The 17,500-nt window shown below is 43.9% G+C and overlaps 1 protein-coding gene across 3 annotated transcripts in view; it reads right to left on the reverse strand.

Annotated features, from left to right (window-relative positions):
- LOC128694776 (nephrin) overlaps positions 1-15,748 on the reverse strand; it is a 140,022-nt gene extending 124,274 nt beyond the window's left edge. For 2 of the 3 annotated variants that reach the window (XM_053785081.2, XM_070095824.1), the window contains exon 1: positions 15,143-15,748. In XM_053785081.2, coding sequence (XP_053641056.2) covers positions 15,143-15,344 — 202 coding nt within the window. In that variant the 5' untranslated portion in view covers positions 15,345-15,748. The remainder of the gene's footprint in view (positions 1-15,142) is intronic. The other variant, XM_070095823.1, reaches the window with a different exon arrangement.
- Between the last annotated feature and the right edge of the window lie 1,752 nt (positions 15,749-17,500).

Consider the following 17,500-nt stretch of genomic DNA (forward strand, 5'->3'; position numbering starts at 1 on the left):
CGAAGTTAGTTTGAGGTAATCAGTCCCTCAGCCTGGAACCGATGTCATCCGTCCGTCAACCTTGATGGGTAAAATCTGTGTACCCCTCAAAGGTTATTTTATAAATGTATGCAATTTAACCGAAGCTTATGTATAACTTAATTAAAATTTAAATGCCAGCCAATCTGAGAGAATTGTTTGGACTGATATTGTCTTTCAGTTGTTTCAGGTTGCATTTATATTCAAGAAATTAGGAAAGTTGATATGCTGGCATTTAGAATAATCTGAGTCTGTCTTCCAACTGACTTCAATGTTGATAACTTGGTAGGGAACATCTGTGCGTTTCCCGACCTAAAGTACACAACCTGCACGTAGGAGAGACAGATACAGGCAGAGACAGACACACAGTGAGACAGAGAGAGAAGCTTAGGACGAAGTTTCGGTGCGACACTTTGTAAATGGCCCAAGTCGGACCGAAGCGTCGTCGTAAGCTCCCCTCGCCTATGTGCGGGGTATTTGTGTATTGTTCCAGTCACGGTATTGTGCCTTTTTTGTTAGTCCAGATCTAAATTTCCCGTGTTTATGGTAGGATATTGGCGTGTCTGAGAGGAGAAAAGTCTCCAGTTTCCCTTTAAACCTGCAAAGCTGGTGTTTTACTGATGGTTTGAGTGAGTGTTAAGCTGTGTATGTCCTAGTTTAACATTTCTTTAGTTGAAATTGATTAGTTTCCATGTGATGACTTGTGGATACCTCTTCTGATTCAAATCTTCAACGCTAATATTCATCTCCACTAGAAACTACAATGTGTTCCAAATTAATGAATCCAGTTTCAAAGCAATATACATTCATATCGGGTCTATATTTTGAAACTATCATGCTCGGCTCGTCCCCCGGGAACTGGAGGTTGTCTAATCTACTCACCTGGAAGGTGGTCGGGAGATCAACGCCCCTGCGGCCCGGTCCATGACCACACCTCCATAATACACAATACTGGGAAACATTTCTCGGATCGCGCAGCCGATGAAATACGTCTAGATGTGGCAGAAATTGGGATTGGTTTCCATGTGATGACTTGACTGCCTCGAGATTGTCTGTAGGTCTTCGACGATGGTATTTAACTGCATTAGAATCTGTATTGGTCAATTTACGGGCATCCCCGTGTCGCATGAGCTGCGCTTATGCGATACGGGATGCTTTTCTTAGTGTAGTGATCGAAAGGTATTTTTGGAAAGACGTTTCGCTCTGTGTACAACTTCGTTAATTCGAGAATTGATAACGCTATACAGAGAGAATTAGCGCTTCTTTTTGATTATAATAATAATATACAGAGAGCAAAACGTCCTACCAAAACTTTGTTCTGTAGCCCATCTTTCCTTCAAATTATGTACTTAAGAGTGTGTGTGCTCACCTAGTTGTACTCGCCTACTTATGGTGGCAGGGGTCGATTCATAGCTCCAGGCCCCGCCTCTTTGTTGGTCGCTACTAGATCCACTCCTTTCTCCGTGAGCTTTATCGAACCTCTTCTTAGTTATGTATGGATCCTGCCTCCACTACATCACTCTCCAGATTGTTCCACTTCCTGACAACTGTGACTGAATATATATATATATATATATATATATATATATATATATATATATATATATATATATATATATATATATATATTATCTATATCTTGTACGTTTAGAGATATATTTTTTTCCATTTATGTTCATGTAAAAATTAATAATAATAGGTTCAGAATGATTTTCGCGAAATTATTACATACACAAATATTTGCTTGCCTTATTCGGCAAGAAGAGTGTTGCTATTTAAGCCAGAATCGCAAGTTTTACCTATTCGGCACGAGATTATATAATGTATATACATATATATATACGGTATGCAATCGCAAACAGGCGATCTTAACAATGCAGAACAAGCCACATGGGGTTGGAAATCTTTAGCTCTAGATCTTTCGCGCACTCGTGCGTCGTCAGGAGCTATACAATGTTGCAAGATAGATGAAATTCTGAGGTAAAGCAGAAGGTATCAATGGCAACTCATGACACCTATCTGTTGCTGCCTTGCAACACTGCATAGCTCCTGACGACGCATGAGAGTGCGAAAGATCTAGAGCTAAAGATTTCCATCCCCATGTGACTTATTCTGCATATTATATATTATAAATAATGTAAAATCTGACTCACAAGCGCCTGTGTGATGGACATAAACACATACAAGGGCACCAATAACAAACTTATCACAGTAATCCCAATGGAAAGTTGTGAGAATAATACGTTATTGGCTCTGTGATGATTCATGTGTCGCTAAGTCCCACTGGGGTAATTGCAAACAGGTGCGTGTATTAACCAGTCAGATTATTCCATGATTGACTTGATTGATTGAAAGCTTAATTTGTCTATTCTCTCTCCCATTTCGTATTTAAGCTTTTCCTTGGGTTCTGTTATGATTGTTATTTAAGTTTTTCATCTATTTCTTTCCCCGTCAGTTCTTCACTCACCTTTCTCTTACTCTTTCCGTTTTCTTGGTGGGGGTTGTCTTGATGCTGAGGAGTTATTTTCCTGATGCTGCTGTGAACCCCTGCACACACATTCATTCCCTTCCTCACTCTTCCCTCGCTCCTCCTTCCCTTTCTCGTTCTCTGTCTCTCCCTCACTACTCTTTCCCTCCCACGCTCCTCCGTCCCTCCCTCACTCCTAAGAAACAAGATTTCTAAACTCATGGAATCACGAGTGCACAATCCAGGGCAACGTGGGTTTAGGACAAGTCGCTCCTGGTTTTCATAATTGCTAGATCATTACGATGTGGTCCTGGATGCTCTGGAAGACAAGCTATATGCTGATGTAATGTACACTGATATTGCAAAAGCGTTCGACAAGTGCGACCATGGTGCTATTGCTCACAACATGCGCTCAAAACTAATAACTGGTAAAGTGAGCAGATGGATATTTAACTTAAATAAAGGCGAGAAAAGAGCTGTAAACAGAAGGAAATCGGAAACTGCCGCAGTGAAGAGCTTTGCTCCTCAAGGCACTATACTAGCTCCACTTGTTTCTCATTTTTATATCCGACGTTGACGAGGACATAAATCGTAGCACCGTAACATCCTTGGCTGCTGACACTAAATGGCGTCTGTCGAAGACAGCTAATCTTCAGGCGGATTCAAGTCAGAGAGATGAAGAGTCAATGATACTGTTTAAGTCACTTGTTTTCTCCATTCTGGAGTACTGCTGGAAAACGTACAGAGAATTTTCACTGCTCGTATACACTCGTTCATCTTAACTGAGAACGGTTGAAGTCCCTTTAACTGTATTCCTTGGAATGTAGGCGAGAAAGTTTCATAATTTACGCCTGGAGGGACTGGTCCCGGACCTGAACACCGAAATCACTCCTTTTTACAAGAATAGAATTCGCAGACGATGCGAAATACCTCCACTAGAAAGCAGGAGGGCGACACAGAGATAACTCAATGATTGTTAGAGGTCCACGACTCGACTCCCTCCATGCATACGGGGAACTGAACAAATTCGTCAAATTAGTGCCTCGCCAGCCTGGCTGTGGGTTGAACGCTGGACTGCGTGCGGCCAGCAGTAACAGCCTGGATGATCAGGTTTTGATCTTTCAAAAGGCCTGGTCTGGGACTGGACCGCGGGGGTGTTGACCCCCGTGGCCCAGGTATTCTGCTTCCATTCCCCCCCCCTTTCCCTTCCCCTCTCGCTACTTTCCCCTCGCTTCTACACCCCCTCGTTTCTACACCCCCTCGCTTCTACACCCCCTCGCTTCTACACCCCCTCGCTTCTACACCCCCTCGCTTCTACACCCCCTCGCTTCTACACCCCCTCGCCTCTACACCCCCTCGCTTCTACACCCCCTCGCTTCTACACCCCCTCGCTTCTACACCCCCTCGCTTCTACACCCCCTCGCTTCTACACCTCCTCGCTTCTACACCTCCTCGCTTCTACACCTCCTCGCTTCTACACCTCCTCGCTTCTACACCCCCTCGCTTCTACACCCCCTCGCTTCTACACCTCCTCGCTTCTACACCTCCTCGCTTCTACACCTCCTCGCTTCTACACCTCCTCGCTTCTACACCTCCTCGCTTCTACACCTCCTCGCTTCTACACCTCCTCGCTTCTACACCTCCTCGCTTCTACACCTCCTCGCTTCTACACCTCCTCGCTTCTACACCTCCTCGCTTCTACACCTCCTCGCTTCTACACCTCCTCGCTTCTACACCACCTCGCTTCTACACCTCCTCGCTTCTACACCTCCTCGCTTCTACACCTCGCTTCTACACCCCCTCGCTCCTACCCCCCTCGCTCCTACCCCCCTCGCTCCTACCCCCTCGCTCCTACCCCCTCGCTCCTACCCCCCTCGCTCCTACCCCCTCGCTCCTACCCCCCATATTCCCCACAATCTTTGAGTTTGACAATAATTACCAACCAATGACACTGCTTAAATTGAAATGCAAATTAATTATCACTTTATTTTTATTACTTCGAAGAAAATAAAAACACGGAAAAAATACCTGTCACTTACGAAGTTACAAAAAATATATAGAAATAAGACCAAGAAATTGAATTTAAGTCATTACGAGAGTTCAGCATTTCTCAGAGAATTGTTACAGTGGGAGGTGTGTGTACGTTGTTACAGTGGGAGAGGTGTGTGTACATTGTTACAGTGGGAGAGGTGTGTGTACATTGTTACAGTGGGAGAGGTATGTGTACATTGTTACAGTGGGAGAGGTGTGTGTATATTGTTACAGTGGGAGAGGTGTGTGTACATTGTTACAGTGGGAGAGGTGTGTATATTACAGTGGGAGGTGTGTGTACATTGTTACAGTGGGAGAGGTGTGTGTACATTGTTACAGTGGGAGAGGTATGTGTACATTGTTAGTGGGAGAGGTGTGTGTATATTGTTACAGTGGGAGAGGTGTGTGTACATTGTTACAGTGGGAGAGGTGTGTGTACATTGTTACAGTGGGAGAGGTGTGTGTACATTGTTACAGTGGGAGAGGTGTGTGTACATTGTTACAGTGGGAGAGGTGTGTGTACATTGTTACAGTGGGAGAGGTGTGTGTATATTGTTACAGTGGGAGAGGTGTGTGTACATTGTTACAGTGGGAGAGGTGTGTGTACATTGTTACAGTGGGAGAGGTGTGTGTGTACATTGCTACAGTGGGAGAGGTGTGTGTACATTGTTACAGTGGTAGAGGTATGTGTACATTGTTACAGTGGGAGAGGTGTGTGTACATTGTTACAGTGGGAGAGGTGTGTGTGTACATTGCTACAGTGGGAGAGGTGTGTGTACATTGTTACAGTGGGAGAGGTGTGTGTATATTGTTACAGTGGGAGAGGTGTGTATATTACAGTGGGAGAGGTGTGTATATTACAGTGGGAGAGGTGTGTGTACATTGTTACAATGGGAGACGTGTGTGTACATTGTTACAGTGGGAGAGGTGTGTGTATATTGTTACAGTGGGAGAGGTGTGTGTATATTACAGTGGGAGAGGTGTGTGTATATTGTTACAGTGGGAGAGGTGTGTGTATATTGTTAGTGGGAGAGGTGTGTGTATATTGTTACAGTGGGAGAGGTGTGTACATTGTTACAGTGGGGATGTGTACATTGTTACAATGGAAGAGGTGTGTACATTGTTACAGTGGGGATGTGTACATTGTTACAGTGGGGGAGGTGTACATTGTTAGTGAGGGTGTGTACATTGTTACAGTGGGGGAGGTTTATATTTTTACAGTGGGAGAGGTGTGTAAATTGTTAATGGGGGAGGTGCACATTGTTAAAGTGGGGAAGGTGTACATTGTTAGTGGGGGAGATGTACATTGTTACAGTGGGGGAGGTGTGTACATTGTTACAGTGGGGGAGGTTTACATTGTTAGTGGGGAGGGTGTGTGGATTATTACAGTGAGTAAAGTGTGTACATTGTTACAGTGAGTAAAGTGTGTACATTGTTACAGTGGAGGTGTGTATACAGTTACAGCTGGAAAAGATGTGTTTTTCGGATATAATCATCAGTATTAAGTCCAGCTTAATTAAAATTCTACCAAACCACAAACTTCCACGAGTCTCCATAACCCACGAAAATACAACTTTTCTATACATTAATAATTCTTTGTGTCTGTCTGTCTTTGTCTTCGGCCTATTGTATTCGCCTATTTATGGTTTCTGTGGTCGCGTTCCATCTCTTGGTCTTGTTTAACTGGCAGCTACCGGGTTTCAGGTGTATATGGATGGAGGAGGTCATTCCACTCCCGATCTGTTTAGCGTCACTGAGATTTCTGAAGAAAGTTGTGAGATTAGCTATCTTGTGCACTTCTGGCGATGTGACGAAATGTGATTTTCACTCCGAGATTGTTCTCCTTAGTCGATATTTGTAGTTTTTCTCATCTTTGGCTGTATTCCGTGCTTGGTCGCCTCTCCCCGTCCACAGTTTTCTTGGCCTTGTACTTGACTGGGTTTAAACTCGAGCAGCCAGTTGCTTGACCATTCTTGCAGTTTGTCCAGATCTTTCTGCAGGCTATCTCTAGCCTCTTCTGTTTATATTCTTCTCATTAGTTTCGCGTCGACAGCAGACAATGAAGCATAAGAGATGATCCTCTCTGGCCGCTCTTAAAAACTGCGTGTGGAGCTGCTAGTCTTTATGACTTACACGTCATTCCACTTCTCGATTATTCTGTATCTGTCGTTCACTTTGATCTGTGACAAGTTCTTTCTGGCTTGTCGCTTCTGTTCAACTTTTCTGCTACACCTGTAACACACCTGTGATTGTTTTATATATTTTCACTGTCGCTGACACAACTTATCTGAGGTGACTATGTCAGAATATATGCTGAAATGACACATACAGACACTTGTGTGTACGTACACACACACACACACACACACACACACACACACACACACACACACACACACACACAGCCTGAGTCACAATATGTTAAATACTAACAAGAAATTGTAACGGAGGTCACATCTTGGTCACAGCGGCTACTGTCTCAGTCGCTCCTGTTTATCTCCAGAATATTTTCTTGTAATCTCCAGCTGTGACTTTCAATTCACTTGTTTATACCGTTTAAGTCGTTAATTCTTTTCAAGTCACAACTGTGGCTCAGGTTGTCTTCGTGGCTCAGGTTGTCTTCGTGGCTCAGGTTGTCTTCGTGGCTCAGGTTGTCTTCGTGGCTCAGGTTGTCTTCGTGGCTCAGGTTGTCTTCGTGGCTCAGGTTGTCTTCGTGGCTCAGGTTGTCTTCGTGGCTCAGGTTGTCTTCGTGGCTCAGGTTGTCTTCGTGGCTCAGGTTGTCTTCGTGGCTCAGGTTGTCTTCGTGGCTCAGGTTGTCTTCGTGGCTCAGGTTGTCTTCGTGGCTCAGGTTGTCTTCGTGGCTCAGGTTGTCTTTGTGGCTCAGGTTGTCTTTGTGGCTCAGGTTGTCTTCGTGGCTCAGGTTGTCTTCGTGGCTCAGGTTGTCTTTGTGGCTCAGGTTGTCTTCGTGGCTCAGGTTGTCTTTGTGGTTCAGGTTGTCTTCGTGGCTCAGGTTGTCTTCATGGCTCAGGTTGTCTTCGTGGCTCAGGTTACCTTTGGTTTGTTATCTTTAGTATCCAAGTTCTCTGTTGCTCAGCTCTGTATTGAAGTTAAACTTAGGCTCATATAAGTTAGTTGTATTGACTGGTGAGAGAGTAACTTCAGACACTGACTCAAGTCTCGCTACCTTGTCATCTGCAAACCTGTGTTAATTACCCCTTCCATTACACCTGTCGTTTCTAAGCCTGTGTACGCGCGCGCGTGTGTACTCACCTAATTGTGGTTGCAGGGGTCGAGACTCGGCTCCTGGCCCCACCTCTTCAGTGTGTGTGTGTGTGTGTGTGTGTGTGTGTGCGTGCGTGGGCGTGTGCACGCGCATGCATGCATGTGTCTAAGTATGTGGATCAATGTTTGCGTAAGCGGCTGTGCGTGTTCATGTGTGTTTATATTTATATGCTGGTCTTGAGGGAACGCTGTTGTGACCAGACATTTGCTGCCATGTCTCAGACCATTAAATCAACTCAACAATGAACAAGGGCAGGCAGGGGTCAGAGGTCATTTGACCAGCTTAAGCTACTAGATCTCAAACTTGTATACATATCAATACACACAAGCACATATGCATTTACTCAATATATACACAGACACATGAATACACAAATAAGAAACAGAGGAACATACAAGCTTTCATAAAAGATTATCTTGTATAGTCATGTCAACATGGCGGCTTTGTTAACAAGAAACTTCCTTGTAAATAGACCTTAATAGCATTTAGCTCCCTCAAAGCTTTTTGAAGAGGACGAGGGAGCCGTAAGGCTAGTGAAGGACTCTTGAATCAAAGTATCATAACAATGGTACATAATACCGACAACCTAAAGAATTAGACACGTGTGAAACAACTGGGTATTCTCATTTAGTAGACGCTTCGCCAACCTCTTCAGTCTTCTGTACTGTGTTGATAAAGCCACTGGTTGGCGAGACGTCTGTTTAATACACAGTTGTTTGTTGCACATGTCAGATACTTCATCTTGAGTCGAAGATTTAAAAGCAACCTTTCCTTGCATCAGTACTTGAGCACTGAAATGCTAGAGTTTGGGTTTGAGAAGACCCTGCCTAGTATGGCGCCAGTAGGCCTGCTGCAGTGTTCCTCCTCATGTTCTTATGGACCCCCAGGCGCTGTATGACTCTCATGATTATAAGAACGGATAGTGTTAAGATGGGAGAGAGAGAAAGAGAGAGAGGCTAATGGGGGGTAGGGGACTGGGGTTCGTTGGATCTAGTCTTGAATCAGACTTCCCACCTCTACTACCAGACTTTTCTCACTCGATGCGTCAAAGTCTTCATTAAATCCTTGACTTCTTTCATCTTTCACCTCAGTTGCTGATCTGCCTCTCGTTAATTCCTCTAATAGCGGACACTTTAGATCACGGGTCCCCAACCTGCGGCCCAAGGGCCGCAGGTTGTCCTTCCAGGAAATGGATGCGGCCCTCACATAAAATTATGATTCACTTTTATGTAGGTTCCACACCGCAGTGTCAACAAAACCGTGCGGCCCTCACCACACATTTGATCATCAAATGTAGAAGACCTCTGTAGAAAGGCTGAGGACCACTGCACTTTAGATCGTAAACTAGGATGCCCTCACTTCACAACAGAGGACTCAGGAGCTACAACCCCCTTCAAGTTCAGTTAATCACTATTATATGACCTTACTAACCGCAGTCTTCTTGCGTACATTTATGGGCCAAGTTTGTCTCTGGTAACTTTGTGAGGCCTTACAGTGACGACACCCTCGGGGTAAGTGTTTATATAATTTTGTACTTGTGTGAAATGAGGGGTGGGCGAGGGTGGGTTGTTGTTGTTGCTTGTGATGCAGCTGGTGGGCGAGGGTGGGTTGTTGTTGTTGCTTGTGATGCAGCTGGTGGGCGAGGGTAGGTTGTTGCTTGTGATGCAGCTGATAGGGACGGTTGGAAAACACGAGGGTTAGTACGAGACAGAGAACACCAGGCAGGGGTGGTACTAGACAGCGGAAGGACACCAGGCAGGGGTGGTACTAGACAGTGGAAGGACACCAGGCAGGGGTGGTACTAGACAGCGGAAGGACACCAGGCAGGGGTGGTACTAGACAGTGGAAGGACACCAGGCAGGGGTGGTACTAGACAGTGGAAGGACACCAGGCAGGGGTGGTACTAGACAGTGGAAGGACACCAGGCAGGGGTGGTACTAGACAGCGGAAGGACACCAGGCAGGGGTGGTACTAGACAGTGGAAGGACACCAGGCAGGGGTGGTACTAGACAGTGGAAGGACACCAGGCAGGGGTGGTACTAGACAGTGGAAGGACACCAGGCAGGGGTGGTACTAGACAGTGGAAGGACACCAGGCAGGGGTGGTACTAGACAGTGGAAGGACACCAGGCAGGGGTGGTACTAGACAGTGGAAGGACACCAGGCAGGGGTGGTACTAGACAGTGGAAGGACACCAGGCAGGGGTGAACTAGACAGTGGAAGGACACCAGGCAGGGGTGGAACTAGACAGTGGAAGGACACCAGGCAGGGGTGGAACTAGACAGTGGAAGGACACCAGGCAGGGGTGGAACTAGACAGTGGAAGGACACCAGGCAGGGGTGGAACTAGACAGTGGAAGGACACCAGGCAGGGGTGGAACTAGACAGTGGAAGGACACCAGGCAGGGGTGGAACTAGACAGTGGAAGGACACCAGGCAGGGGTGGAACTAGACAGTGGAAGGACACCAGGCAGGGGTGGAACTAGACAGTGGAAGGACACCAGGCAGGGGTGGAACTAGACAGTGGAAGGACACCAGGCAGGGGTGGAACTAGACAGTGGAAGGACACCAGGCAGGGGTGGAACTAGACAGTGGAAGGACACCAGGCAGGGGTGGAACTAGACAGTGGAAGGACACCAGGCAGGGGTTGAACTAGACAGTGGAAGGACACCAGGCAGGGGTGGAACTAGACAGTGGAAGGACACCAGGCAGGGGTGGAACTAGACAGTGGAAGGACACCAGGCAGGGGTGGCGAGACAGGAAATAGAGGGAAGAGGGTCAAATTAGCCCCAGGGGGTGACTAGCAGTAATTTAGGGTAAGTGGTATGAGGCAGAGAGTGCCCATGATCATGGGACCAAAACCACAACATAAGGATGTCTTTATGGTAGAAACTGACCCATGAGAGTTTAGCACTTCCCCAATGAATATAAAAATGTTTATAGCATTTTTAACATCGTTATTAGTAGTAATTTAAATAACATTTCGCCGAAGACGAGCTTAATGAGATCATAGAAGGGACGTGTAGAGTTGCTGACGGCTGAGCCAGGGCCCAGGTCATACACTACCCAGACGCGGTTCTCGTAGAGCTTTTGTTTAATATGCTCTTAAACCTTCCTCTCATTCCATCTGTTGCTACTCTTGCAATATTGCGTAACTCGCGTAACTCCTGACGAGGCACGGAGACGTGTGAAAGATCTTGAGCTGAAGATTTCAATATCCCCGTGGCTTGTCTTGCATTGTTAGTCTGCAACTGTAACGCACCTGGGTCTTAAGGCTCAGCGTGTAGCTCACAGATCTTTGACATGGGTGTGGGATGAGTGGAGCACCAAGGTATCCACCTACCTGGAGGGTGTTCCGGGGGTCAACGCACCCGCAGGGGCTAAACAGGTGCGGTAAAAGACTGACTCCAACTTATTTCATTACATCCGCTAGCGTTGCTAAATACATTAAGAATTTTCCAAAACGTGGATTGATAAATAATATTCCTTAGTTTCGGTTGTCTGGTGTCGAAGCCGTTTTAAAGTCAATAAGGATTTTCTTCTATAAACGCTTTGCGCTCGACGAAGATTTTTGTTTAATGATTACTAGCATTGTTTACTAAGTCTAGATAATTACGTAAATTTGTCTTCAAGTTTCATGTTACTATCGAACTGGCAGAGTTAAGGCATAATCAACTAGTGACGAAATTTACGTAAAATGGACCGTCTCAAGTTGATTAATGTGACAGCAAGTGTTTAAGTCTATCCATCCTAAGGCACCTATGTAGCACCTTGTATCATTCTAACGCACCTATATGCACCTTGTATCACTTTCCACGAGTTAGATCTGTTCTTATTTTGCTATAATTTTATATATTCGCACATAACTGGGGACGTAGGTATTGTTTGCCAGCCCACAGCACTTGTAGCAGTGTTCTTGTACAGTTTTCACTTCAGATCTAAATTGTATATATAAAATCAGTTTTTAGGGTAATTTTAAAGACGCATTCCTCTGTTAATGTGTTTGCTTATGTCCTTAAAAGATGGCTGATGAGAAATTTAATGAAAGGCTTCTGAAATTCTAGAGACATGTCACGTCTACAAAGGTGCTTCCATAGTACGTATTACAAACAGCATTTATTTAGAAGAGGGGATTAGAACCCAGTTGGTGTGAGGCACAGAACATGGCACAATTTGTTCAGGGTCCTATCAACAACAGGACAGGTAGGGTGAGAGGGACTAAGATGCCGTGAACCAGAGAAAATACACAACCCACACACGAGAGAGAGAGGTTTCGACGATATTCTGGTCCGATTTGGACCATTCACAATTCACACTAACAGAATAGTGAGCCAGTTTATATACGCGAGGACAGGGAGGGTAGAAAGAGGGGAAAATGTAGTATTGGTAGTGGTAATGGAAGTACTAGTAGCAGTAGTAGTAGAAAATAGGGAAAATAGTTTATGCCACAAGAGAAAAGTTTACCCTGAGAGGTGGCTGGAAATTCTGTGTATAGCGTAAAGAGACGTCTGACAAGGTGGACACGACAGAGAGGAACTAAAGTCGTACCACCGTGGCTGGAACAATTAAGTCTACGCTCTGGAGTGGAAACTAAACTAGGGACGACTTTTCATTCGGTCCAATGCCATTATCAGGCGAGTGAATAATGATGCAAGACTGACCGAAACGTAGAGCCAAAGTTTTTTCCTGTAAAGTATGGGGTTGCTTGTTAATCGTTTCGACCACTGTAGTGAGGCTTCATCTTCACCTCCAGCTACTGACACCAACAACCGATGACACGAAATTATACAAAAATTGGAAAAAAAATAAGAAAAGTCGAACGACAGATAAATTTGAGTACAAAAATGATTAGACGCTCAACTCTGTGTAATTATTTTGGAAAAAATTATTTCAAGTGTATTTGAATTAATGAATGAATATAAAAATATAACGGAATTAAAGAGTAGCGACGGAACGAGGAAATGAGAGGAAAATACAATAAGAAAATACAATGTATAATCACTATACAGTTAATTTATTCTTTAAATTTCTTTCATATAAAGCTTTATTTGTAAATTTGTTAAACTAAGTTGTAATAGTGTGTAAAAATCTTTGTTCGGTGAGGGGGGGCTCTTGATCCAAGGAACTGGACTGTTCGTCCCTTGTACGACTACAAGACTCCTGCAGGTTTAGAGCTTTACCGTTATTAAAACATGCAAATGAAAAATATTTGGATTGTGAATATTTATCCTTGAATGGTGGACTCTTGATCCAGTGAATTTGAGCTCATTTCCCTTTTCTTGGATCAAATCTGATTACCTTCTATTTTCCCTTCGCGATACACGACCGTACGGGCTTAGCACTTTTCCATACACAAAAGTGTATTTAAAATAATTTTAAAACAGACGAAATTCAACTAACGAGATCAAAAATTATTCCAATACAAACCCGGGTTCGTTTATCATTACTTAAAACTCAGACGTAAACCCGAGTTAGTGGGACTTTAGAGAAAACAGTTTTATCTAGATGTTCCTCCACGGACTGCTGGACTCACTGGTGCTTACAAGGGAATAGTGTCCGGTATACTCTCGAGTTTCTTCCTTCTCCCTCTCCCGTCTCTGTCTTACCTGGTTCTCTCAGATCTGTAAGGAGAGGTAGTGCGTCTGTCTCTCGCGATTACCAGACGGTGGACAGAGCCTCAACAATTAGTGAGGGTTATAATGAAATAAAAATTTAGTTCTTTGCTAAGGTTACAATGTGCGTTTACATATCATGATTTGATTGGAGCAAAGAAAGCCACTATCATGCCAAAACATTTCATATTAATCATCCATTCTTGCCCTGTCTTCGAATGCATTGTTACCTATACCTTCCTCTCCACAGTCTCTGTATTCCTTCATTTCTCTGCATTGTCTTGTTACGTCCTCTTATTTCTTTGTATTCTTACTTTATTGTTTTAACACATTGTATCCTTCCTCTTTAATTTCCTGCATCTACAGTCACTTTCTCTCCATCTCCCTCTCTTTTCTCTCCCATTTTTTCTATTTCCAACAGCTTCCTGCACCCCCTCTCTACCTCCTTTTCCCTCCACACAGAGAAGTAAATTGCCTAACTTTCCTCCTGTGTGTGACAGTAGTAGTAGCAAGCACTTCCACGCTGTCCTTATAATTCCCAGTGGCTGCTGCAGGACCCACCGGGGCTAATGGTCGTCGTGGGGGTGGGAATCTTGTCTTGACGGCTGTGTTAGTGGCGCCTGAAAGCTGAATTGCAAAGTGGGTTGGAGTCTCGTGCCTTGAATATAGTGGTGGCAGCAAGTGGGATCGCAAAAGTAAATGAAATGAAGTGAAGGAATGTGTGTGAGGCCAGAACAGAGCTGCTGGGATTAGAGTGGAAGAAATCTTGCCTAGACAGCATACATTTTGGAGCATTTTGTGTAATAAGAGCTGTTTGACAGCAATGGATAGTATTGGCTAGTGTGTCAGATCTTGTTCTCAACAGCGTTAACAGTGGCAGCAGTAGTGAAATTTCGAAAGTTAACTGAATTTTCAAGCATTTGCAGTGGAGATGGCAGTAGGATCTTCATTTAAAAAAATACTGATGGCAGCAGTAGATCTGTGAAGTTAGGGAACACTGCTAATGCATGCTGGCTTCGATGACAATATTAGTGGTTACAATAGAACGTTGTTGACAGTGGCAGTAACCCCATGATAGCGGTAGCTGCAGTAGGATTTTAAGATCACCTTAAAGAGGATGTTGTGATGGCAGTGGTTTTAATACTGTTTGAGGCTTTTTATAGGATTCGTAGGTAACTAATGTAAACAATAGAATACTGAGATCATTGTTATACATCACAACTGTGAAAAAATTAATTGGCTGCTCCAAAGAAGAGAAATGAGCACTAACACATTAACTTCTGAACCGCACAATATTGTGAAAGAGAAATTTCACGGGAGAATTAAACGAAATATAGGACCAAAATATTTAGAATGCAAATGAAGCACACATCAGTATCGTAAATTGTTACTGAGGTGAGACAGGAGGGAGATATATAAATGGATAAAAGAGAACTATCTGATAGTATGAGGGGAAAAAAAAGATGATTACTTTCAAGCGTATGACAAACGTTTTAATCCAATAATACATGAGTAAGTTGCGCAGAACAACGCCTCCACACACGCACTTGCACGCACAAGTAACCGATAATTTAGAAGCTGTAGGCGATGTTTCGGTCCGCCCTGGACCATTTATCAAATAGCTTGATAATGCTCGAAGAGAGGCCGAAACGTCGTCTCAATTTTCTCCTCAAAACTGAGAGTTGGTTGTGATTGCTGCAGCCATGCAATTGACTTTAACATGCTTTACTTACTTATATAGTCATCCTGGCCTGGATAGCGAGCCAGAATATCTTGGGATAGCAATGGGAGACTCAGCGAGCCATTGGTGGTGCTATTAGTGTAGGTGGTGGTGGGTGGTATCCAGAGGAACAATAAAACTGTCATCAACACAACCCGCACCCCACAACACTCCCTCCATACACACCAAAAACATTCCTGGATGTTGTCCAACATGTCTTCCCGTTTCAAACATCATACCATCATGTTAGGTAAGTTTATCCTGTTCTTTTGTTCTTCAAAATCGTTGATTAGCGTTAAGTAACTGATATGTTAATAAAGATTTCACAACGCCGTTTCTGTATCAGTATGTTGCGAAAATTGTCTATATTAATTTATATCAGAACGTTCGAAGATTTTGCCTTCTGTAGATATTCATATCAGAATGTTGAGTAATATGGTCTTTGCAGATGACACTAATATAACTTTTTTTTTTACAAACTACCGCCAATGGTATTTAAAATTATTTTGCAAAGAAAGTATTGTACAGACAAAGATAAAGTTTGCCCAGTCAAGCCCACGAGACGAGAGCTCTGGCGAGCACCTCCGCTCGCTACGGCTCTCACAGACCCACTGAAGCTCTAACCTCTTCTCCCCTCAGGGGAGCTCCCATGGGGGTTCTTGATCAAGTTAATTGGACTAGCCCCTCCTCGGATCGAACCTGATTGCCTCCTATTCCCAGATGCTGCATAACCCTTACGGGTTTGGGGTATTTTCAAAAACTTAATGTCCTCTTCTGGACCTCCCGGGAGACCAGCAGCAACACCTCCGCCAGGTCTTGCACTGCGCAGGTTTCCTCAGTTTATTCCTGTCAATTTTATATGAAATAAGTCCATAAAAAATATCGAAGCATCAAATACACCTTCAACAATGATGATCTGATTTAGTTACACTTAAACTGTTTACGTAGGTTAACTCCTACTGGTTTAGCGCTTCCCCATGATATTTAGTGTGTAGATTAATGTGTGTAGGTATAGCAAGGTTTTCGAATACGGAAACTGCAGACATAAATTAACGCCTTGGAGGGCTTCCTCGATGCTGAAGGGCTCTTGATCCAAGGAACATGAACGGTCGTCCTCTTGATATCAAACGTCTTGCCTCCTGTTCTCCATGCTCCGTATGACCCCAGATGGTTTAGTGCATAAATTTGCTTATGTACTAATGTACTTTCTAATGAAGCTTGTTCCACGGGCGAAACGTCTCAAAGTTCCTCCCTACAATGGACTTTCTTTAAGCTTGTCTGCTTTGAGTTATTTGTCTTTGTAATAATAATTAGTTCTGTGACTTGAGCACTACCTGCGTTGTCTAGCTTGTAGTCAGCGCTCGAAACGTGGGCCAGGTAGTCTAGCATACTAGAAACGTGGGCCAGGGAGTCTAGCATACTTGAAACGTGGGCCAGGTAGTCTAGCATACTAGAAACGTGGGCCAGGTAGTCTAGCATACTAGAAACGTGGGCCAGGTAGTCTAGCATACTAGAAACGTGGGCCAGGTAGTCTAGCGTACTAGAACCATGAAGTACTGTCGTCTAGAATGTACCAGTTATATACAGGTGGTCTTGTCTGTTTTCCATAAACTGCATCTCATATTCAGTTATGTTGACACTTAAAAAAAATTCTGTATTTTTCGGAGGCAGAGTTAAAATGAGTTGAATTGAGCAGATGCGAGAAAAAAAATGCTTTTATTGTTCTTTGTTTCTCTCTCTCTCTCTCTCTCTCTCTCTCTCTCTCTCTCTCTCTCTCTCTCTCTCTCTCTCTCTCTCTCTCTCTCTCTCTCTCTCTCTCTCTCTCTGCAGGTATATAAATATGAGAATCGTTTTACATTATTTACATACGCATTAGATAAAGCGTAGAGATTAATATGTTCAGTAACTAATGTGGTGTATTAGTATATACGGTCCATTTTGGAAACTGGAAGGAAGGAGAAGGGTGAAGAATGAAGAAAAGGGGATAAAAAGGGAAGAGAAAAAGAGGGATGGGAAGGGAGAAGGAGAAAAGAAAGGGTAAAGAGAAAGAGCTGAGAAGGTACAATGAGACAGGAACAAGAGGAAGAATAAAAGAGAGAGAGAGAGAGAGAGCCAGCCAGCCTAGAATAGAACAGATTAGCAAGAATAAATGGCAAAAAAACAAGACACTAAATAATGAAGGGTAAATCACAAAGCAAACAAATGAGACCATGCAGGAGAAAAAATTATTATTATATAAGATTATGTATATAATATGGTAACCAATGTATGTTGCGTCCAGACTGTTTTTCTGTGCGGCTATTTTCATACATGTGCCCATCTTCCCAAGACCTCCGACTACCTCGTTCAGGCCCCTAACAACTGGTTTCTG

The sequence above is a fragment of the Cherax quadricarinatus genome, chromosome 51 (genome assembly GCF_038502225.1).
Source record: "Cherax quadricarinatus isolate ZL_2023a chromosome 51, ASM3850222v1, whole genome shotgun sequence".
Taxonomy (NCBI): Eukaryota; Metazoa; Arthropoda; class Malacostraca; order Decapoda; family Parastacidae; genus Cherax; species Cherax quadricarinatus.